The 25,364-nt window shown below is 37.6% G+C and overlaps 1 protein-coding gene across 3 annotated transcripts; it reads right to left on the bottom strand.

The window, feature by feature from the left end:
* Window positions 1-1,814: 1,814 nt before the first annotated feature.
* Window positions 1,815-24,319, bottom strand: Ptpmeg (protein tyrosine phosphatase Meg). Of its 3 annotated transcripts, none has more exons than XM_089729004.1 (16): window positions 23,712-24,319; window positions 23,422-23,550; window positions 20,156-20,369; window positions 19,188-19,396; window positions 17,875-18,027; window positions 16,108-16,167; window positions 14,054-14,292; window positions 12,780-12,938; window positions 12,026-12,299; window positions 11,318-11,423; window positions 9,236-9,472; window positions 8,243-8,359; window positions 7,600-7,823; window positions 6,899-7,031; window positions 6,075-6,283; window positions 1,815-5,557 (listed from the first exon to the last, which is right to left on the bottom strand). In XM_089729004.1, exons 1-16 carry the CDS (start codon window positions 23,862-23,864, stop codon window positions 5,465-5,467), a joined length of 2,709 nt encoding a protein of 902 aa, XP_089585130.1. In that variant the 5' UTR covers window positions 23,865-24,319; the 3' UTR covers window positions 1,815-5,464. The 3 variants fall into 3 exon arrangements, with proteins under 3 accessions (XP_089585130.1, XP_089585129.1, XP_089585131.1); XM_089729003.1 differs by having other exon boundaries at window positions 9,236-9,475; XM_089729005.1 differs by lacking the exon at window positions 16,108-16,167 and having other exon boundaries at window positions 9,236-9,475; window positions 23,712-24,318.
* Window positions 24,320-25,364: the final 1,045 nt, after the last annotated feature.

Raw genomic sequence — 25,364 nt, forward strand, 5'->3', positions numbered from 1 at the left:
AATGGTAAACAGTCGACGTCGCCCAAAGCACGTCATTACGGATCCTCCCGATCCATTAACGGTGCTTTTAGGTACCACAAGTACCGGTCACCGTCCTTCGTCGCAAGCGACGGGTTCGACGAGCGAATTAACCCATAGACACAGCGCACTGAGTTTCTCGCCGGATCTTCTCAGTGGGTCGCGTTTCCGATCCGGTGGTAGATTCTGCGAAGTACTGCTCTTGCTAGGGTCAGTGTTGGCAACACTCCGGTTAGAGCCCCGTGAGCTCACCTACACACGTTAGGGTGAAGCTGAAATAGCTTCTCAAGGCTATGAGCATAGGTAGGGAAAAAGAAAAAAAAGATAATAATAACGATACTCGTTTGAACAGAGCCAACACAGTAAAAGTTTCAAAAACACGTCGCTTCTTTCAGGTACATTCGTGTGATGATGTTCGTAAGTTCTTTGATGCGTTCAACTTCGTGACTCGTGAAACTTTGTGTGTTCACGTCACGGCTTAAGGAAATTTATGTGTGGTTGTTTTTGACAGAATAATGTATTGAGTAGATTAAGTGCGCTTATACAGTTGGGAATTTGTAAAAGTTCCAATGTCCATTGCAGGTCCTGTGAATTTCTAACGCCAAGTCCGCTCGTATTCTACCCAATTTTAATACGCTTTTATTAGCTTCAGACGAATGTATGTTTGTTTGTAACGGAATCTTTGAACATGATTTTGACCCCGGATTAACTCAAAATTTAGTATACTTATTAAAGACCGATGACAATACAATATATAAAAATATATATTGTAAAAATTTAAATTCAACTAAAAATGAAAAATAAATAATCGTTTAAAAACTAACAAAATACGCTGTAAAAAAGCGCGGGGTGCTTTTCAGGATATTACAAAATAATCATTTTTTCTTACACTATTTTTAATTCAAATCTATTAAAATTTATTTTCTTCTATTTTTTAGTTGGATTTTCTATAAAAGCGTATTTTTTTAGTTTTTTTAAACTATTATTTATTTAACCACGAAGCAGTAATGTTACCAGTTCCAAGGGCGAGACAGCCGTTTTACAGTAAAATGTACACCTGTGACCAGTGAGCTCGAGGACTTAGCAATAACGAATCGACCCTCAGACACGACACCAGGTCGAAATTTCAATAACTGCGACAATTATTACTTATATATTATTATAACCGCCCTCCACCCGGATAGTTAAACTGTTTCAAGGACGAAATGAGCAGATTTCAGGTGCTTATCTGTGCGAACTCATCTACCAACTACCAATAGGAAAATAAATAAAATATAGATAAAAAAAATATGCTACCTATGCCTTGAGAGGCTATTTCAGCTTCTCATTGACGTGTAGGTGAGCACACTGGCCCTAGCAAGAGCAGTGCTTCTCAGAATCTACCACCAGATCAGAAACGCGACCCACTGAGAAGATCCGGCGAGAAACTCAGTGGGCTGTGTCTATGGGTTAGTTTACTCGTCGAGCCCTTCGTCGCAAGCGACGGGTTCGACGTGGATGGTGACCGGTGCATGTGGTACCTAAAAGCACCGTTAATGGATCGGGAGTAACCGTAATGAAATCTAGTAGATTCGTGAGTACGTATTTAGTAAGCGTACATCAGGTGTATATCTCAATAGACCACAATCAATACTTCTTTTATCTCATTGCGAACGGAGTTTCGCGCTGATCTCCTCAGCTGGTCATGATCCGGTCCGGTGGTAAACTCTGCGAAAAATTGCTCTTGCAAAGGCAGTTGCTAGCTCTCTAACCTACCTTATAAACTAAGAGATATTAAGCACGCAATGAAAAACAAATTTTATCAGTAAACTTTTATTTTCTATGTTAAATAAACGACACACGTTACTTCACAGGCATCAAATCTCAAAGTAGAAAATTTCGACTGGACCTATCAAATTCGAACACAGCTACATTGAATTGATTTCGTTAATGCTAATTTTGAACAATTCTTTTCGTATTTTTTGAGATTTTCTTTTCCCAATAAAATTCTGGTCGTACTTGTTCATAGAAAGATATCAAACGAACACTTAAACATTAAATCAGTCATTCACACAAACGTTCTCGTTGTAATAATATAATCAAAATACGCAATTTATTTCATACAATCTTTCCGTTCGCAACTTGGCCCGCGTGAACTCACATTCCATTATTCCGTGAGTGGATCTCTGTACTCAGATGTAGGATAAAAGATAGCGTATATTATATCCCAGAGTTTCTTAGGTCCAAACTGAATTTCATCAAAATCGGTTCATTGGTTTAAATACCTTTGTATTCATAAAATTATTTGCTATGTACAACTTGTAACGTCCAGCTATGTAGAGAAAAAAAAAAAAAAAAAAATTGTATCTTTCCATTTTTAAGTTTGATTTAAGTCCTTTGCTTCAAATGAATATATATATGTCTAGTCATGAAAACTAACGAAAATCCCGCTTAAATCCAGATATGCACGCAAATAAACAAACAGAAAACGAAAAATTGCGTCCTCATGTTCTATTACTCATCTTTAGTTATCCTCCATTGTTTTCACTGTCTCATTATTTGTAATCATGATATAGATTTAATGAATACAGTTCTTTAGAATAAGTATTACATATACTAATGAAATCCAAATAATGATTAATTCTCACCTAAGCATAATTAATTCATCGCATGAATATTGGATCAAAAATAGCAATACTATAATATATTCCACCAGTTCTCGATAGCTTTAAGTTATAATTAAAACTAATTTCACAGTACACAATATAATATAATACAGACGAGACCATTATTTAATATATTGTAACAATAAAATTAACTTTGATTATAATTGTAACCAATGACATTTTTGTTTTTAAATCTGATATACATTTTCGAGCCAACACGCGCATTAAGATTTTTCATTGACACAAAAGTATATACAAAATAAACACTACACGAAAAAACAAAGTACATTTTATACATCATCAAAATCAAGCAATGAATTTATTGAAGTAATTAGATAAAATGAATAGTTTTAATTGAAAATAAATTAAAAAAAAAAACAATACATTTATATATTTTGTTTTTTAAATATTAAATAAGAAATATCAACAAAGTATAGTAATAAAACAGTAGTTAATAACTATTAAAAACGATAAAAACACATCATAATATATTATTTATATTATATTATTGTATTTATTATACTACGTAATACATTTATGTTTATGACAATATTCATTTCTCGAGGCACAAATTTTATATTAAAGACAAGAAAGTTTAGATGTGCTTCTGTTAATTGAAATATTATAAACATAGCTTTTTTTAAGCACTTGTTTAAGTTCAAAGGGCACGTCAGGGCCTTGAAACTGCGATACTTGAAGACAATTTTTTTTTTGTATCGAGACTATCGACATCTTGTATCGGATGCCCCTAAACTTATATGTTGTTAAAGTTAAGGCATTTAATTATTGTACAACTAAACATAGAAAAAAATAAAAAAAAACCTACAAAAAAACAAAAAAAAACATAAAAGTCTTTTTTATCAGTTTGTGGTTACTGAAAATTAACAAATACCTTAACGAAGAACCTTAAGAATATTTAAAAAAATCGAAGCGAAGCCATCTAGTGGCCGACGCCTGTAAACGTTTTTGTTGTGTGCTTGAGTTGCTTATCTATAACTAATTTATGTGTGGGTCATGCTGTGACGTCACGAGAAGGCACCGCGGTCCTGAGCATATTAACCACGAAGCAGTCATGCGGTTCGAAGGCTTGAGACAGCTGTTACACAATACAATTCGACCTCATGTCTCAAGGGAACCACTTAACAACAAGAGAGACGTGATCTAGTTCTCTCTACAATACAATTAAAGAACATAACTTAGTTTATTAAATCTAGATTATAATATTGCACGTTTATTAATCTTATTACAGTATCAATAAGTGAGTTAATTTCTCATTCGTTAATAATAGCGATCGATCTGTTAAATCGTTAATTTTGTGTTAGTGTTTTGAATTGAAGTTGATAATTTAATTTTTTTATTAACATATTAATAATTTCTCTTTAAATTTTTTTGAGTTTTATATTTAAGTATTAGGCATAATAAAAAGTAGTTAGTTTTAAAAATTAATTAGTAGTCACGTATAGTCTAATCGACCGGTTATAATCAAGTCCGAATTCGTAGGGCTTAGCAAAAAAAAATATGTCTTCGCTAAGCACAATCAAACGCCTCGTTGCTTAAGGACTGAGATCCATTATATTAATTTATAAAAACGGGAACAGAACTTCTATTGGGGTTTTCGTCTCCTACTAACATCTAACAGATTAACGTTACAAAATTTAATTGAAATATCATGATATGTTTCTTTTCACGTGTCCATACTATATATGTATCTGTAACGAAAGCCACTTATCCGATATAAATAATTTAATAAAAAATCATAGTCGAATATTGTATTAAAAATTGCAGTTGACAAAAATAATTTTATATATCGAATTAGTGACGAGAATCAAACGAGTTATTTTAATTGATTTAAAATGTAGTGTTTTTGTAAAACTTATGATTCTTTCTTTCAAGTAACCAAATATTCTGGATGCAGTAACTGCTATAAAGATGTTAGTAAGATTAATTTAATCTAATGTATTCTACGCTATTATATCGATACTAATTCTAATCGTATTTTATTAAAAAAGTAGGTCCCGATAACCTTGATTGATCGATATACATTCCTTTATATCAAATAATCGATATCCAGTAATAAATACCTTAATTAATTTATAATGTTAATTTATAATATCGATTTACGTCATATTGAAAACATGGCACAAACAAAATACACACACACAAAACAATCGATAAATTAGTAACGCTTTTTTAATTTTTTTATTTAGAGGAAAATAAAATAATTAATGTTACGTAAAAAATAGTTGTTCATTAAATCGATTTTTTTATCGATACTAATATCGAGAAGGTTATGATAAAATTAATATTCAAAGTATATATGTATATACTGAAGACATTACTAAATTCGTTGGAAAGGCAAGATATTCTTATCAATAAGAGTTCAAATAAATCACAGAAAAATAACTATACCTAAAATAAATAAACAAGAACATAAGCATTTCTTTTTCAAACTAATCAACAAAACTGATATGTCCGTTGGGTCGATTATTCGAGTTGTTACTATACGAATATCGAAAAGAATAAAAACATTATTAGTAATTAAAAAAAAAAACTTTCAACATTAAACTTTTAATCGATATCGTTTAATATCGATATTTACTATTGCCAAATAGTACAAACACTAATATGCGTTATTGCGTAGCGCATTACACAAAAATCATTGAAAGAATTAACTCGTTTAAATCCCATACGATGTAATTACCGATAATTGTTTTGACTTCCGTAATTTAAAAAGTCAATGGCTATAATTACTCTTACATTTTTCGTCGACATTAATTTAATAGAGGCGTGTATTTTTTCGATCAGTTACTATTCGATTCGCTTTCAGACGATGTTTTCTTGAAGCCTTGTGCGTACGCAGCTTGTATGCTCTCGCAGACGAATTTGTATTGATTCTGTAAGAAATAAAGGCCCACATTATTTATACACCTTTTTGTGAATTAAATTTAACACATTCGTTTATGGTTCGTCTTCTTTATTTCTAGATATAGGCAGACGCGGTCACAGACTACTTTTTATTAAGTAGACCGAGAGCCAGTAGACAGCATAACGTGAATGCCACCTTATGTCTTGAGTTGTAAGGTTAAAGTTCATTTGCATTGTATAACGGTTGTGTCACAGAAATAGGGAAGACAGTGGTAGCTATCGCGCGGCCTTATCAATACGTATTCATAAAATACGCGTTAATCTATACTAATATATAAATCTACAGTTGTTTTTACGGATGTTCCGTTATAACTACTGAACCATGCATCCGATTGACTTGAAACATGGTATCCATGTAGAAAATACATGTACTTAATGGATATTATATGAGTGTTGGACTCCCTAATAATAATGAGTATTATTTAGATTTGAGTGGCAGGTGCAGGTGTGGGCGGGGTGTTGGGGGGGGGGGGGTGTTGTTCCTACCGAGTTCTGTATGCACATGGGTCGCTGCGCGCGCATGGCCCGCACGAGGTCTAGCGGGTAGAGCGGCAGGCGGCGCGCCAGCAGCTCCAGCGCGGTCTCGGCCAGCACGAGCGCGCCGGTGCGGCCCACGCCCGCCGAGCAGTGCACCACCATCGGCGGCTCCACGACGCGCTCCTCCGAACCCGCCTCGTCGGTCAACGACGGCATCACTGTACATACAACGTTTTCAAAGTGATTTCAAACTCGATGAAACGAAAAAATAAGTCCATAGTAAGCTGATAACCTTGAGAGGCTATATCAGCGTCGCCTTAATTAGAAGTGAGCCCACGGGGCTCAAACCTGACGACGTTGCTAACACGAACCCTAGGAAGAGCCGTGCTTCGCAGAATCTACCACCGGATTGGAAGCACGACCTACTGAGAAGATCCGGCGAGAAACTCCGTGGGTTAGGACTTTTTTTTTATTGCTTAGATGGGTGCACGAGCTCACATCTCACCTGGTGTTAAGTGGTTACTGGAACCCATAGACATCTACAACGTACATGCGCCATCCATCTTGAGATACAAGTTCTAAGGTCTCAAGTAAAGTTACAACGGCTACCCCACCCTTCGAACCGAAACGCATTACTGCTTCACGGCAGAAATAAGCAGGGTGGTGGTACCTACCCGCACGGACTCACAACATGTCCTACCACCAATCTGTGGGTTAATTTACTATTTAAACGTAACGTTCAAAATTGTATTGACAAATGTATTTAGATAGTTGTTTAACCCAGTTAAACAACTATCGTCGTATTATTCAGAGCTTCAACTAATTTTTTTTACCGGCTCTATGATTCCTGAGGTTTGAGCACAGCTGGGTGAAGGATATGAAGGCGGCCGCGTCCTCCGGCACGCCGTGGTCCGGCCACGCCGTGTACTGCAGCTGCGTCACGTTGCGAGAAGCGCCGCTGCTCTCCTACAAACAAACGTATATGTGGGCGCAAACGCCACTATAAGTAGCAGATAACGACTTTTAATCTAAGACAGTTTTGATTTTAAATGATAAAATGTTGTTTTGATAAATATTACAAAAATGTAGGGTAGACTTCGTAACGCCACAGTATAAAATGGCGGTGCGTGAACAGTCGTCTCGCATCACCATACCAAAACGGCCAACAGGCAAAATCATCACCCCTGCCTCGTCAGGCAGGGAGTCCAAGCCCGGGCAGAGGGGATTGCCCCGATGCCCGACCCGTGCCTCCGCAAGGGGACACGAGGACCTAACGAAAAAAAGAGTCGTCTCAGTCTGTCTCAGACAGTCCAGTCGGTCCGTCGGTCTGTCGGTTTTATTGACTTTTATTGCAATTATTGCAATACACTGGGTTCAACCTAATATGAGTGATGACGGAACTGCCACTCAGCCATCCCTGGCGCCGTCATATACTATACAATAATTATTCTTAGTTTCGCATCTCATCCTGTTTCTTACACTCGAATTATTAAATTAAGTCAAGAGTTATCAAGTTTTACAAATCAAATATTACCTTTAAAGTCATTTCTCTCCTGATGTAATGTCCGAAATTCTGTTCACTGTTCGTCAGGACGGTCAGTGCGTTGGTGGCCTTCAACGGCGTGGTCCCAACTTTGGGCCAATATTGGTGACACTTGGCCCTCCCTCGTTCGGACACAACCGTTAACATGACAATCAAACTGCTCTCCGATTCCCAGACCATTTGCCAGAAATCACCCACAGTTGAGGCCAACGGACCTATTGAAGAATAGTATACTAATTTAGATGACAAACTAAAAATCAAACCGGCACACAAGACGTCGTACCACCAGTAATTACGCAGATTATAATTTTGCAGGTTTGATTTTTATTACACGATGTTATTCCTTCAATGTGGTAGTCAATCGTGAACATTTGTTAAGTACGTATTTCATAAGGAAAATTGGTACCCGCCAGCGGGATTCGAACACCGGTGCATCGCTAGATACGAATGCACCGGACGTCTTATCCTTTAGGCCACGACGTCTCCAAAGTATTTGACGATATTCAAGTTGTGATTTCTATAGGCGCCGGTAGCCCCACTTAACAAAAGATGAACTCCAATGCACCGCGTAGGGCACCAGTAACCTACATGACAGTCAAAGGGTTAATAAAGTTTGTAATTAAATAAAAAGTACCTTGTGTGGCAATGTAGGTCAATACTAAATCAGAATTCGGTATCGGCATGTTGATGTAGGAAGCGTTGATGTAATCTCCTGTGGGTCCGTTGTTCAGAATCACTCGGGTCGCATCGTCTAAAACGATAAAAATAATTGTAAATAGACATACTTTAACAAAAGCCGACTTCAAATAGAAAAAAAAAGATATTCCAAAACAAATTAATATACACTGAAAACAATAATAATCGAAATCGGTTGGCGTGATATTGAGTTATTTATCTATTTGTCGCGCAGGTACCACATGCAAATTTAAGACTAATATGGTTTTCTCATGAATACCATTATCAGAACTGGACTAAATTAAAATGTCACACGGGAAGCATGAGCTTTCTAATAAAAAAAGAATCATCAAAATCGATTCACCCAGACAAAAGTTATGGAGTAACCAACATATAAAAAAAATACAGTCGAATTGAGAACCTTCTCCTTTTTTGAAGTCGGTAAAAAAACAATAGAAAACATTTGAGGCTTTAGTGGCAGCATTGTTTTCGAAGTCGTCGTGGCCTAACGGATAAGACGTCCGGTGCATTCGTGTTGAAGCGATGCACCGGTGTTCGAATCCCGCAGGCGGGTACCAATTTTTATAATGAAAGACGTACTCAACAAATGTTCACGATTGACTTCCACGGTGAAGGAATAACATCGTGTTATAAAAATCAAACCCGCAAAAATATAATTTGCGTAATCACTGGTGGTAGGACCTCTTGTGAGTCCGCACGGGTAAGTACCAGCACTCTGCCTAGTTTGAAAGGCCGAGAACTTAGAACTTATATCTCAAGAAAAATTGGTACCCGCCTGCGGGATTCGAACACCGGTGCATTGCTTCAACACGAATACACTAGACGTCTTACCCTTTAGGCCACGACGACTTCTTGCGATCTTGCGTTGTATGATGGCTACCCGCCACAGCTATCGTACTAGAACGCGAATGTAAAGCAATTTAGTACTGACAAGGTGCGATATCCTTGTATCGGTTCTTGTTGATGTTGTGCGGGAGCTTCGAGGCGGCCGTGGGCTCGTCGGGCTGCCGCCGCAGCAGCGTCTCGTACTGTCGCAGCGCCGCGCCGCTCGCCAGCCCGTCGCCCAGCAGCAGCATGGACTGCTCGAGCGCGTTCCCCTCGTACTGCCCCGCCATCGGCACGAAGAACACGGCCGGCTCCTCCACCGCGCTGTCCGCCGTCACGTACACTGCTGTGACGCAACAATTTCAACATTAATTATTTTGTTTGGCTTAGACGGACGGACGAGCTCACAGCCCACCTGATGTTAAGTGGTTACTGGAGCCCATAGACATCTACAACGTAAATGCACCACCCACCTTGAGATATAAGTTCTAAGATCTCAGGTATAGTTACTACGGCTGCCCCACCCTTCAGACCGAAACGCATTACTGCTTCACGGCAGAAATAGGCGGGGCGGTGGTACCTACCCGCGCGGACTCACAAGAGGTCCCACCACCAGTAAAGATATATATCTCAAGTAAGCGCGGAGTCGGGTCGGTTTTGATCTCAACGCCTACCAGTGTGATTGGTGCGGGTTTTTTAACGCTGTCGGTAACGTAAAAGTTAACTCAAGTTTGGAGTTGGAACGTTTGCGTACGTTTGCCGCTGTTCCAACTGTATTCAAAACTGAGTTAACTTTTACGCTATCGAGAACGTTATAAAACTCGCACTAAAAAGTCAAAGTACTTTCTTTGAATTACGCTAGTCGTAGACTAACACTAGATACAATAGCTAGTACTAGGTAGATCGACTCTCCATTAGAGTATCGACCTGTAGGAACGTATCTCGGCATGCGCATTTATAACGTTTTTTAATAAATTAAAAACATTTATCTATATATATATAAAAATGAAACCCGTTTTCCGTTGTCACGACATAACATGAAAACGGCTTGACCGATTTGGCTTATTTTTTTTTTGTAGTTTTCTAATACTCTGTACAAGGTTCTTACGGAAACAAATATTAAGAAAATCTCTCACAAATATTGAAAAATATACATTTAATTTTGCATATTTATTTGTGAACTATTCCACGCGGACGAAGTCGTGGGCAAAAGCTAGTATATTATAAATATCAATTTAAGATTATTTTGCTGTGAATTTTGATTTGTTTGAAAGCTTTTATAAGGTACTTTTTTTTCAATAGCAATTTCTGTAAAATATTTGATAATAAATTCAGTACTAAAATAGTTAAAACTACTTTTAACGATTTTGCATGTTTATTGTCATTTATACCAGTTCCGACATTTCGAATACTAGATACGCCATACATTTATAGTGACACAGGAGGTGTTATTTTTCTACATTTGTACTATATTGTTGTAACCAAACGTTAATTTTTTATAGAACACTGAAACTACTAGAATAATGTAAAATAGACGGTAGTACGATATATTTAATATGAGAATATAATTTTAAATCGACGAAATATCGGAATATAACAATAACAAAATAGTTTGTCTGTAGAGTCGGTTTACGGACGATAGTTTTGCGTGATAACGTCAGTAGCAGAACTATTCGAACTGCTAGCTCTGACGTCACGCGAGAAGAGCGATAAATGTGTCACAAGCCAACGCTTGGGCCAATCGTGCCTCTTTATCACCTTTTTACGCTCTCGCTTGCACGCTCAGACGGAACGTGACACTTTCGCATGCATGCAGCCGGTGTTCATCGATTTATAAGATGTTATCACGTCAAAAGAATGATAATAAAAGTACTTTTTTTTATTGTCCATGTAGGCAGACGAGCATACGGCCCACCTGATGGTGAGTGGTTACCGTCGCCCATGGACTTCAGCAATGCCAAGGGCAGAGCCGAGCCGCTACCTACAAAGCAGGTAGTTTTAATTAGTCATTTGTATTGTATCCACCGCTAAAGCCGGAATGCAAGACTGCTTCGGGGTATGGGTAGGCAGAGGGCCTCTGTCTGTGTGGACCCACAATCTCTAATAACCTTCGACCTTGCAATGACATAACACACATGTCGAGAGTGGTTGGCGGTCAGTTCGCGAATGTACCACCACACTGACCCACCATTCGGTTTGACGAGCAGAGTCAGCACTCCCCTCGTGGTCCTGATGAGTTGAACGACCTGCTCGTGCGTCAGCTCCTCGACATCGGTCCCGTTTATCGATATCACCTACAACGAGATTAGAGCCAGTTAAAAAACAATATTCTGAAATATATTGCATAGTAGACTGTATTGTTAATGTGTTATGAATCATTTTACTGTGTTAGTTGAATGGTGTATCGAAGTATAGAGCTCACACATTGGATCACAATATTTCGTGTACTCTCTTGGATAATTTTTAATTAACTTTATCAACATATATTTATCTTACATAATATTTTAAAGTAATTTTTACATATTATTTTTAAACGCAATAATGCAAATTGCATGCAGGGTCACTGAGATGACAAAAAAGACATAAATTAATTTTTTAGATTTGTTTACGTGATTTTAATTCTTAAGTTTTAATTTTAATATATGTAAGGAATTTGTGTATGTATATGTGTATGTGTGTGTATATGTATACATAATAATATATATTTCAGATGACTGGTACACCGTGTGTAATTCGTTTCCAAATGATTCTTTTCCACCTGATGGCTGTTTGAAAGAAATCGCTCTTACCGATAAAACCGCCAAATATACCTTTATTGTATTTAATGTTTCACATTATTTTTTTTCTATAAAGAATACTCTCTCTATATTTACTTTATACTCTACTGAGTGCTGACCTGGTCACCCTCCTGTAGGTGTTTCCGTGTCCGCGGCGCCACTCGCGACACGAGCACGGGCGCCGCCCCTCCCCCCCGCACGTTGAACCCGAACAGTCCGTCGGCGCCGGGCGCCAGCCGTATGCAGACCGCGTCCTCGCCCCCGCCCCCCGCGCCGCCCGCCCCGCCGCCCTCGTCCCCCGCCGCGCCGCGCCCCTCGCCGTCCGAGCACGATTCCGACTCGTCCACATACGTCAGAGGGATTCTGACGAAGTGCTTGAGGATATCCCCTTCGCTATTTAAATCAGAAATATCAATTGTAAAGTCAACGAGAACCGACATTATTATCGTCATCTATATATTAATACGTGAATCAAAAACTTTGTACTACTTTTTACGAAAATTGCGCGGACGAAGGAGTATGAAATTTCCTACACTTACAGAGAATATAGACAAGGAGTGCAGAATGTTAATATTTTTTTAAATTATGCATAAAAATACATTAAATCAATAATAAAAGCATTACACACACTACCATGTATATGACATACACGCATGCCTACCATTTGTTTACTGTCAAACTTTTCTTATTGCTTATAGTCTGTGGTCAAGTTGAGGGATGATCGGGAGGATCCGTAATGACGTATTTAGGGCGACGTCGACTGTTTAACATTCGGTCCCCCGGACGAGTATGGGATTACTATGCGGATAACAGCACCGGGGTCGAGAGCCGGTCCACCCATCGATAAAGCAGTAAAGGGACCCGAGTACCCACGTCCGTTCTGGTTGGGGGGGCTCGTCGTCCCCGGGCGTCCAGGCGGGGCGGGGCGCGGGCTCGGTGTGTGACGTCACCCTGGAACCGCGGCACGGGACGGGCGCGCTGCTCGGCGACGCGGTGGTCGACGAGCGGTCGCGGGTCCGACTGCTGCTGCGTCTGCGGACGAACCCTTTATTAGTTAACGCATTCGCTAAGCCACACTAAGCTGTAACACGAGCGTCCGTTTAAGTCGTCGCGGCCTAATAGATAAGACGTCCGGTGCATTCGTGTTGAGCGATGCACCGGTGTTCGAATTCCGTAGGCGGGTACCAATTTTTCTAATGAAAAACGTACTCAACAAATGTTCACGATTGACTTCCATGGTGAAGGAATAACATACCGACCTGCCTATTTACGCCGTGAAGCAGTAATGCGTTTCGGTTTGAAGGGCGGGGCAGCCATTGTAACTATACTGAGACTTGAGAACTTATATCTCGAGGTGGGTGGCGCATTTACGTCGTAGATGTCTATGGGCTCCAGTAACCACTTAACACCAGGTGGGCTGTGAGCTCGTCCACCCATCTAAGCAATAATAAAAAGGGTTAATGAAGGTCACGATGACGCATCGACCCCGCGTGTGCAGGTAGCTAAGTATCGTGCGTGCACATTCCTACTGTCAGTGACATTTACTACCCGACGACTCACTTTAAAATGCGTCGACTATCGTTCATAGAAACCTTTTCCAAATTACCAATTATCAAAATGTAGAAACGATAGATTTTGATCCTTTACATCAAGAACATATTATCGTAATTACAGTAGATAGGGGGAATAGGGACTAGAGGTAGAATAGGGACAAATTTGGGATGTCACAATACTTTTGTCGGCTTGTTAGAGATTTAACTTTGTTGAACTGAAAATATCTTTTATTTAGTATTTAACAATATTAAATAGTTTAATTTAGTCATCAAAGTTTTGTAACTCATTTAAAAAAGTTAATGATCTAAGTTAGGTACCTACCTAACAACTAAATGGCCTTATCGACAAAATTTTAATGTCACCATACGTAACCCGATTCACCAACGCATGGGTGAATAGGGACAAATGTTTTTTTGTAACTTTTTATGATTATTCTTTAATAAACTATACCTTAATGCATGAAAATTTAAACTACCTAAACCATTATGATCTCCATTTTATGACTATAACTACAAACAAAAAACAATAAAAGCCAATGTCGAACTTAAAAAGTGTACCGACCCCCCCTCTCCACCACCCCCTTTTTACGGTACCTCACAAAGTTCCTGTTCGATGATCTAGATCGTCTCGCATCTTCCAAGGCCTGGGTTTCTGTCCGGGGCACCGCCGGAGCAGTGATCCCGGCCAGCGCGCCCAGGGCTTCGAACAGCGGCCGTCGTCGCGGCGCCCGCAGCCGGAAGAAGCCGTGCCGCTCCACGCTGCACCGCCAGAGAGCCTTGGCGGCACGACTCGATTGCATGTTGAAACCGAGAACTGTGTCGTACGACTCCGACTATAAAGCACAATATTCATTAATCTTCATTCCGGCTTGCCGTTTTTACGCGATCTTTACAATGATCTATATATCTATAAGGTTGTTTAATCTATGCTAATATTATAAAGTTGAAGAGTTTGTTTGTTTGAACGCGCTAATCTCAGGAGCTACTGGTCCGATTTGAAAAATTATTTCAGTATTAGATAGCCCATTTATTGAGGAAGGCTATACCAATACAAGCGGAGCACCAATAAAGAATGTTTCAAAATCGTGTTTTTTTCCCTTTTGAGAACTTCCGCTGCGTGCGCTGCAGAAAAGTTAAAGTTAAAGTTTCGCTAAAATAATTTATGACAGAATTGTTCCCCTTTAAAAGATCTAAAAAAAAGTCCGCGACAGCATATGTCTATATGTTAAGGTTGGCTCACTACAACGTGTTTTATGCTAACCAAATTTGTTTCTAAAATAAAGCATTTATTCCACGCAAACCAAGTCGCGGGAAAAGCTAGTAAAGTTTAAAACGGCTTTAGTTGTAAGTGCCTTTTTTACGTGATGTTTAAAATAATGTAGGTGAACGATGACGTGCTTATCAAAAATATTGTCTAATTAATTTAATAAGAATTTAAAACGGCTTAAGTTCTAAGATAAAAGCGCTTCGTATTTTTTTTTAAAGGGAATTTATGGAGAACGCTGATTATAATCTATTTATGCCTTTCCTGCAAAATATGTATTAGTTAGACAATTTAAATGTTTCCAATGTAACACGGATATATGTTATGTGAGAATATCAGTCTATCTCGCTCGCACAATCGTTCTCTGAAATTTTAATGACATTAACTTTATGAAGTTTTACCATTTATGTTTCTTAGTTTTATTTAAATAATACCCTACCTTGTATATCTAATCGGATATAACTGCATTTTTTTTTATTAAAGTGGCGTAAAAGGCTAGCCTAGTGACATCAGATAGAAAGTTCTCATTAGCATTTTTTCTCTTATTTTTTTATTACTCATTGTATTCTCGATATTGGATAAATATAATTAGGTAGTTGAGCCGGCGTTCGTACCGCAAATATTCAGCACGATTGTTTTTCGAAACATCTTATCCCGCCCATAAAACAGAAGCCTAGTGAAGTAACATTGACATAGAAATTTAACATGAAAGAATGGTTAGTAAAGAGGCGATATGTCCTAGTCTAGGCGGTGACAAGATCTGTGCAACTCATTAACAAGTTTAATGGTAGATTTTTACTGCTGAATAGCATGCTTTACTGTCTTTATCGTTATATTGGTTTTAGATGGTGACAATACCCGGATCGTAACGATAAAGAAGGAAATAAGAAAGAAGAAAGGAAATCTCAGAAGGAATGAAGAAAAAGGTAAAGTACTCGTAGAAATGAAGCGAATATAATATCTAGTTTAACGGTGGCTTTAAATAAAATTACTGAACAACAAATATAATATAGACAGTGGATAAATCTGTCAATTTTTTTAATTTAAATCGAATAGGGAACAGATCTTTTCATCGCCAAGAAATTTTACGCAATATATTATTTCCTTATTGAATTATCCATTTAGAGCGTATGTTGATTCTTAGTTATTTGCCTTATAAGAGAGGTTTGTAATGATATCACAAAATTTACAAGTTTCTTGATGATTATAATTTGAATAACGATAAGTTTAAGGCGAAGATTCTTCTCTTAAATTCACTTAAACACTAAAGCGGTATAACTATAACAACCCCATCGTAACGCTGTTTTTTTTTTAAATTATACTACGAGTATTAGCAAAAAATGTTTGTTAGTACCACAGTAAGCCTATACAGAAAATGACATACAGAATTGTTATGAAATCTTCTTGAAGCTAATCGTCTGATAAACGAGCGACGATGTTTCTCCTGAAATAATGGAGTATACATTAAGCCAAGACGCACTTCGCAAATCCGTGACTGACCGCCAAGTTCTCGATGTGGTCCAATGGTACTTTGTCCGTGCATTGTCTATTGGAATCTCACTAAGCCAATACTTCTTTTCTTCTCTTGCCTTAACACATTGTACGCGAGATTCGATATATCGTCGTTGTCAAATCAAAATCTGCTATGTGCACTTTTTGAGATTTTTACTTTTTGACCTTTTCGTATAGTTCACAGCCCTATCTACCATATTAAAAAAAATTGTTATGTGTCTATAGCTTTAATATTTATCTATAGCTTTCATTTCATATACTTAGTTCTTAAAAATTCAACTTCATATAAAATTTTATACGAAAATGTTTTTACTCGTTAATTCAAAATAGAGTTTTTGCACATAGCAGATTTTGGTTTGACAGCGACGACATGTCGCTTGAGCGCCGGCCCTTTTCAAATTGTACGAATATGGAAACAAATATAGTGTTTTACGAAGATGTACAAAATGTAATCATTGATTTTAAACAAGCTAATCATGACAGCGCTCTGATTTCAAACGGTCGATACGGTGTCCGCGCTCAGTATTTAAATTTCTCAGATGCCAAAGGCGTACAATAGGTTAAGAAGGGAAACTTGTCGAAACTTTTCGGACAAAGGAGTTGTCGTTAGTTGAAGAAAAATAGAGACGGAGAGTTAACAACAGCTGCCCACACCCTTGTTCTTTCAGATCCCTACCTTGGCCGGTACGGGACGTTTGGTTAGAAAAGCGACGATTGCGTCGTTTAATGTATTGCCCTTCCTCATACCAGACTTCTGATTAAGTTGGGGAAAGGGCCAAATGATCCCGCAGAGAAAGAGCCATACTCCTGAGAAGAACCGGCAAAACTAATTTATTGCCCTTCCTTATAGCACACCTCTGTCCAAACTGGGGCCTGGAAAAATGATTCCGCAGAGAAAGAGCCATAAAGAACCGGCAATACAAGCTCAGCGGGATTGTCTATTATTTTTTTAAATGCCATTATGTTTTTCTATTCTCGTTTTAGCTCGATTTGGCATCGAATTACCAATAGCCAACTGTTCGAATATTCTTCTAGCATCTTTAGTGCGAAGTTCGGCTGTACGACTAGAGCAATAGCAAAAAACAGAATCGCAAATGGTAATTACCCAAAAAAGGTACATATACTCTGAACTTTTGAAATGATACCATATTTTTTCGACTTAGAAGCTTTGGACCCTTCTAATGCCGAGTGATTGATAATGCTTGACCTAAGCTCAGCAGTGGACGTTTGTAGGCTGTTAAGGACAACGGTTGGGAAGAAACAGATAGATTCATTAGATATGAATATAGTATTTTTTTATTATGGCTGTTTGTTTAGCTTTCCAATTCAAATTAAGTAGCCATGTAATATTTCACTGGATGTCGAAATTTAAACTATTTCCACGTTTTCCTTGTACCAACATTGTTATACATATTTATTTAATAAATTTTAAATGAATGCTTCGAGTGAAATTCGTGATTCTTAAACGCATTTTACTCAAACGGAAAGTCACATCACATAATATACATGCTATAAGAGTTAGCTTTGTTTGATCGATCGTACATTTAAAATTTGCATTACAGAAGCAAGTTACTTCCGAAGCCAGTTTGACAATTAATTAGTCCATTTCCTAAGGAGATAATTAAACAAATCAACTTACGGGTTCACGTTTTAGTTGTATAAAGAACTGCTTCTTCTTGAAGGAAATCTTGACGATTTTACTCCAAGAGAATGTATTCACGCGTACGTTGTTCTGGAATACGACTATACCGATTGACGTTACGCCAATAAATATGTCTTTGCCGTTGTAGTCCTGGAAGGAATCAAAATAAATAACAAGTATCAGTAGACGTTCGGTAAAAAGTAGTTTAGGTTCTAAGTAGATAGTGGTAGTAATGTTATTGGTAGCAGTAATGGCTGTAGTGCTGGTGGTTAACCCTCAGACACAGCCCACTGAGTTTCTCGCCGGACCTTCTCAGTGGGTCGCGTTTCCGATCCGGTGGTAGATTCTGCGAAGCACGGCTCTTGCTAGGGTTCGTGTTAGCAACGTCGCGTCAGGTTTGAGCCCCGTGAGCTCACCTACTAGTTACGCTGGAATAGCCTCTCAAGGCTACCAGCTTAGGTAAGAAAAAAAAAAAAAAGCTGGTGGTGGTAGCATCGAAAGCCAAACAGTGAAATCATAAAAAAAAAAACAAAAAAAAAACAGATTCCTACTAAATATTAGATAGATTAGCTTATATACAAATTGTCGTGGAATTGAAACTTCGATATATATCATTTGAGTTATCATTCCATCGCGACTTATAAGCGACCCGCGTTCTGGTTCCAAGTATAATTCTATGACGAGAACGGGAAATTTTAGATTCGTCGTGAACAAATTGACATTGAGGGTGCACTTTCAATTATTTCAGTTTCGCGATATTTTTTAATGATCAATAATACTTTTAAATACTATTCAACTATAACGGACCATGAAATTCTCCGGCAATGAATCAACAGATATTAATTGCAAAAGGGGCATGCGAACTAACGCGCCCGTACTAAAAACAAATCGTTTCCTTTTAGCATGTATAATATATAGTACCTTTTGCTTTTTTTTCGTACCTATTCTTGTATCCTCGAGGGGTTATTCTAGATTCACCGAGGTAGTAGGTGAGCTCACGGGGCTCAAGCAGGGAGTGATGCTAGCACTGGCCCTAGCAAGAGCAGTGCTTCGCAGAATCTACCACCGGATCGGTAGCTCGACCCGCTGAGAAAATCCGGCGAGAAACTCAGTGGGCTGTGTCTATGGGTTAATTTACTCGTCGAGCCCTTCGTCGCAAGCGACCGGTTTAGCGAGAATGGTAACCGGTGCTTGAGGTACCTAAAAGCCACCCACGACCCTCGGCGCGACAGTCAGGGTCGCTAAATACTGCACCACCGAGTCAGTCAACATTCTGGTAAATTTTTTCAGTCAAAAAACACAGATCTTACTTTAGCTGGATGACAATCGACGCCATAGCAGTCTAAGCGTTTGGCGTGCTCGAGGAAATTCGCGTCCGCATCGGCGGGCGACTGCCCCTTGTGCATCTTGTGGAGCTCGCGGATCCGACGTTCGTCCTCGGCGTTCTGTTTCGGCAACAGACGGAATTCGGACAGGTAGCCCGAAGAATGTTCCGAATCGTTGTGGTCACCTATTTCGGCTGCAATACACAAGGAAAAACATATCTCAAGACCCGAAAGGGCGTAAGTCGTTAAATTAAAATTACGCGAATTACGTACGAAGGATCTACAGATAAATATGAATATTTGAAAACATTATTAAATAATACTTTTCGAATGACCATGACATGTTATTATCAAGGAAAAAAAAAAATATTATATTACGGCACATGATGGAATGCGCCTTAATTTTTGAGACATTCACACTATATTCTATATAAATGTCAATTGTTTACCATTATTTTATAGAGGAAAATAATTGTCATTTGTTATTCAAAAGCTACAAATAATCAAGTCGGAATAACAAGTGAAAATACAATTCGTGGCAGCGTTACTACGCATCTGTTTGATCTCCTATAATCTTATGCGTTTTTTTTTAATTCGATTAATTATAATTTCAACGGCATTGAAAATACTTTGGCACAAGCACGCTACCTATCTACTGTAAAAAAAAATGTGTCACGCTAAACATTAAAGGTCAAATATAGTCTAATATAATTATTACTACGTTCATCAAGAATGTTTGTTCGGGACCTGGGAGCAGTTACGTGCATTAACTACATACTGTACACGCTGAAATACGAAAAAAAAAAAAAAAAAAAACTTAAAAACGTAGCAGGTCACCGTTTCTCAAAGTTGGGGAAAATGCTTCCTATGTCCTATATACATACATAACGTTTTTTTTACATTTAGAAAGACCGAAAATAAATGTTTTAACGATTAAGGCGGTAATACCTTACCTTGAACAGTGAACGAAGCCAGGAGTAACGCCGTGTTCTTCGGAGCTACCATGCGTCCATCGAGAAGCAACTTCCTCAGTTGCAGACAGAGCAAGTACCTTGTGTATTCTTCGGCCAAACGTGACGGTTCGGGCGGATAGAAGCGTACGGCCAACCAGAACTGGGCGTTGACGCCTATCTGTTTCTTCACCGATTTACTACTGTCCAACCAACGCTGTCGACAAAACGAAATACTGTAGTGGCATTTTTAAGGATGAACCGGAATATATATTCCGGGTGCATATAACAAGAGGGCTTTCAGAGCCAAATTTAGACAAGACCGATATTGACACGGTCTAAAACGGCGTAATTATACTATCAAAAGTTGAATATCCCTAACAATTAACGCATTCTATAAAGAGATCGCTCACTACCCGGCCTTTCTTGCACCAATAACTAATGTATGAAGTCTATGACTTACGAAGGAATAGTGCTCATTATTAACGAATTCATAGTTATTTTCATAGGTTATCGAATTGTTATATTGTCATTTTCCTTTCGAAACCATGACTAGGGCTAAAAACGTTAACCAGCACATTGTTTCACGTTCCAGTGGACGAATGCTTAAAACCACAAAGTAATCATTTAACTATATCTTTATGGTCCTGAATGACAATAGCAATTGATTGTAGCTTTGTATAATCATTTGGCCCACTAGATGTTTCGTTTCACATCCCTACGATACACGTTTACACCTATTTGGGGCCCAGAAACACTAGTCTCGTAAAAGAAAACATCATGACACCGATGACTGTTAGTTCTTCAGCTATTTGAATGGAGTAAACTTAATTGAAGTTCAATTAAAAACATTGACCTGTTGGTGTTAATACCAAATAATACGCACTTTTAATTACAAAGATAAATGTCGCGTATTCAGTGAAATGTCGCTTAAAGCAAATAACCTTTCACCCCTCGATATGTTTTAGTTGATTCATAATCAAACATGGATCGATATTTTAATGCTACACCCCATAATCTCCCTTTAAAAAACAATACACTATAGAAACGAAATTGAATCGCCAATAAAACATGTTAAACTTGATTTTACATTTTACGTATCTTTCTACATATCCTTTTTTATGTATACAAAATATTTGAAATCCTCTAGAAACTTTGAGTGACTCACGCACGTAAATTAAATATTGCCAGTAATCGCAATCACACTACACAGAGAGTAAACAAGGAATTTTATGGATTGACGTGTACTTGTAACTTGGAGAATGTTTGGTCGTGATACGGGTTTGTGAGTCAAGCTTGAAAATAATCACAAAATTTGTTTTAATCACCAGTTGTGACCGTCTTACGTTAGACGATGCATGGGTTCAGTATAATTATTTAACCAGTGATCGAATTTCCGCAATAATTAGTGACACCTCAAGATTTAAATTAATTTTATGTTTTATTTACACTTCTCATTTGATTTGTCTTGGAATTATTATTTTTTGTAAGAATACAAATATTTTTTTTCCATTTGCTTTACCTAGAACTCTAAAGCTCGTCAATGGATGCTAAATAAAAAACTCTTAATGATGGTAGGCCACCTTGTAAGCCCGCACTGGTACCACCAACCAGTATAATAATACCTTCGGCTTGAAGGTGGAGCTGTTCATACTAAAGGTTGTTTTTTTTCTTTATGTTAGGCTCTGATAAAACTAGAACACCCACAAAAATACTTGAATGATCTCAACACTGGTATAAATTCACAACCCATCAAGATTACAACCACAGAAAATAAAATTAAATATAACTGCCTCAATGCAAAAGACATTAACTTACAAAATATTTAACATAGTACCCTAATTTTCACTTAACAAATTTTTTTTACACATTCTAAAAATGTAAAACCTTTTTGAATTGTTTCTTATTCACAGACTATCATTCTCTTTTTACTGTAGAATTACCAATCTATTGATACTTTGAGCACATGCATACTTAGTTGATGAAGTTATAATTCATTGAAAGCTAGAGTATCAAGGTATCTTGATTTTTTTGATCAAGATTTTTTAATAACTATGTATATTATAATGATTAGTATAAGCAAATGGCTGTGACCATTTACAAAAAAAGGGATCCCTAAAATTCAAATAGACTAAAAAAAAAATTGCATCATTCGAAATTTGATAAAACATTCAAGGTAAAGATTAGAACGGTGATTTTGTTTGTGATTAAAATAAAATCAATGCACATTCTTACAAATTGCATTAATCAAGTAATTATAGGCTTAATTACTGATTGTAATAACAGTAATTACTTTTCTGTTCATTTATATAATTAGTTTTGTATTCTAAAAATAACCGATGTTCACAACATGTTTTTTTAACCCAGAAATAAAGATTCTTTCTCTCTTCTTTTAACTCTAGAACGAGCTTGTAGTCCACCTGATTTTATGTGATTATTGGGACTACTAAACAATACAATGTAAAGCCTTGTTTGGACTAGGCGAGTATTTTAGTCGAGTACCGAGTAATTTAGTAGCTAAATGTGTCTCAACACCAAAAATTTAGTCCAGTATGTTAGTAAATAATTTAGTCAAGTCAATCCATTTTGTTCTATTTTTATCAGGTGTGTAGCGAGTAGTTTAGCCACTAAATTACTCTGTACTCGACTAAAATACTCACCTAGTTGAACAAGGCTTTAAGTCTTGCTAACCACTTAGACACTTGAATTTGAAGTCTTAAATAATGGTGATCAGATGATTGTTTCTACCAGTACATATTCACAGCATGCCATATACAATAAGATAGGTTCACGGCAGATTGCATTGGTTAGTTGTAACTAGAAGCTTGCTTGCTTGCTTATTGTAAGCTTCTGTAGAAGCTCATAAATATCAAGATGTGAATGCTAGCATCCTTGACATGCAGTCAACCGTGTAACTATGTATTTTTATTTATTTATTGCTTAGATGGGTGGATGAACCCACAGCCCACCTGGAGTTAAGTGATGGCTGGAGCCCATACACATCCACAACGGCTGCCCCATCCTTCAAACCAAAACACATTACGGCTTCACGGCAGAAATAGGCAGTTGTTGTAACAGCAGTCCTATATTTTTGAATTTGGAACACCATAAATAGACAGCATGATATATATTGTCAATTTTATATCACTCAACTGATTTAAAAGACCATTAACTTAACAAATATCAATAGTCACTAAAAACCACAGTCAAAGTCCTTAGGCCATTGAAATTATTTTTTGGATGTATGGATTTAATTCAAATGAACTCACCGTTATCTCCGTGTTACTGGCATTCGGAGGATAGCCGTTTTCAGTGTATTGCAATCCAAAATAATCCTTTTCTATTAACTCGAGATGTTCAAATACTTGTTGAAGCAGGACACTGCCCTTTGCTTTTTTCTAAAACACAATTGAGACTTGTAACAAATAGTACATGAGTAATGATTTATTTCTCTTTGATCATTTTAGCACTCGAGAACCTAATTTTAGAACTGGCATTTTTCTGTCTCCTGTAAATTATATGTATGCATTTTTGGTTGATTTTAAATATTTTTCCGTACCTCAATTTGAAATGTCTGCTGGGTATCGTCCAAAAACTGAACTGTAACATTGAATACACAAAGTTTCCTGTCGCGCGCAAGCTCCGAAGCTCTAACGTTGTATGTACCACTCGAACTGCTGAAAGCTCTCCTCGAAACACTTTCGATCATCATAAATAACAAAACAACGAAGCTAACACCCCACCGAAACGAAAATTATCACGTAATCCACTCGCGCAGCTACTACTAAACGTAAAACATCAATTAACCTCTTAATGAATCATGTTGACCACTGTCCGTACTCAATTTATGTGATCACCGTGCAATAATCTCGAGTTGCAGTGACGCAAATGCACCTGAAACCTTTATCCTGATTTTGCAAACTTTTTACATGTTTGTTTTTGTAAAATCCGCTGATCGTGATCGCGGATAATTTTTAATTAAATTTCAGACCGAACACACTAATTCGTGCATAATGAAAGTGAGGCATGGTTAGTGCTACTTAACTTGAAGTTATTTTACGATTGCTATACTTTTGCGCAACAATATATAGCGGCAAACGGCAAATAATTTATAAAACTAAACAAAAGCTGATAACAAGACCGGCCATCTTGAAATACGAATCGAATGATTTATCATCGAAAATTCGAATCGAATGAATCGAATATTTTCAGCGAATACCTACTTGATGGCTTATTTAACATGGTAACAAATATGTACATTTACATATTCATTAATTGTGTTTCGGTTTAAGTCATACATTTTATTTAATTTATATCATACATATGAATTAGTTACCTACACTTAGATGCAGATTCTGTCGAAATCTAACAGGAATGCATCTATGGTTAATTTGTCGCATAATTTAGCCTTGAATGACGTCACCCTTCTTAAATCTAGATTCGGAAGCATTTGATGAAGCACTAAGCAGCACTAAGAAGCATTCTAAAAAATACAAATTGTCCATGTAAGAGAAAACTGTCCCTATTATCACTCTTTAGTGAGAGTCACTAAGCTAAGTTGGCTCTATTATAGCATGCTAAATGCACGGTGACTAAAATCACAGCGGGAACAATTGTTACAACTGTGAACTGTCGTTTGAATGTATGACAAGGGCAAATTAATCGTTTCGGTAAATCCCAAACTAACCAAAAAGCGAATACATCTATTCCATAATCACATGCATTAAAATTTAGAACTGCACTTTTCAGAATGCAGTTTTAAAGTACAAAAACAATGAAATACAATTGATATAAACAACATAGGTTCATATATGTACATGAGACCGGCGTTTCCGTCCACTGTGAATTGCCTTAGATAGATGCTTAAGACACTGTTGAGTTAGTTAGCGCACACTGTTTTCAAACAACAGAAAGCGTATTTCAGTCATGTCAACATGTTTTTATTTTTTATTTGTAAGGACTAGTGGTGGCTCAGAGGTCTTTTCAGCTTCACCAGGCTCAGCGAAATGGAGTAGGATATACCAACTACTGCCCGAGCGCCTTCGAAGATGATTTAACAGCTCAAGGGCAGCTGCTTTTTGAATTGGAATTATGCAGTTTTACCTTAATACGAAGGTAAATTTTACTTTGCTTGCAGATCATAGGTCAAAGTCTGCCGAGGATAGACGCAGCGTGGTCACACTCAGACATTATGTGGATATTACGGGTGCGT

This window comes from Bombyx mandarina, chromosome 08, assembly GCF_030267445.1.
Source record: "Bombyx mandarina strain Sakado chromosome 08, ASM3026744v2".
In the NCBI taxonomy this organism is placed as follows: Eukaryota; Metazoa; Arthropoda; class Insecta; order Lepidoptera; family Bombycidae; genus Bombyx; species Bombyx mandarina.

What these genes read in the sequence shown, in the direction of transcription:
- Ptpmeg (XM_089729003.1), bottom strand. Translation starts at nt 23,864, where the DNA reads ATGATGATCGAAAGTGTTTCGAGGAGAGCTTTCAGCAGTTCGAGTGGT. An exon ending in ATACAAGGATATCGCACCTT is followed by an intron (nt 8,360 to 9,235) that starts GTCAGTACTAAA and finishes TTATCGTTTTAG; the next exon opens with ACGATGCGACCCGAGTGATT. An exon ending in GACCTACATTGCCACACAAG is followed by an intron (nt 7,824 to 8,242) that starts GTACTTTTTATT and finishes ATTCTTCAATAG; the next exon opens with GTCCGTTGGCCTCAACTGTG.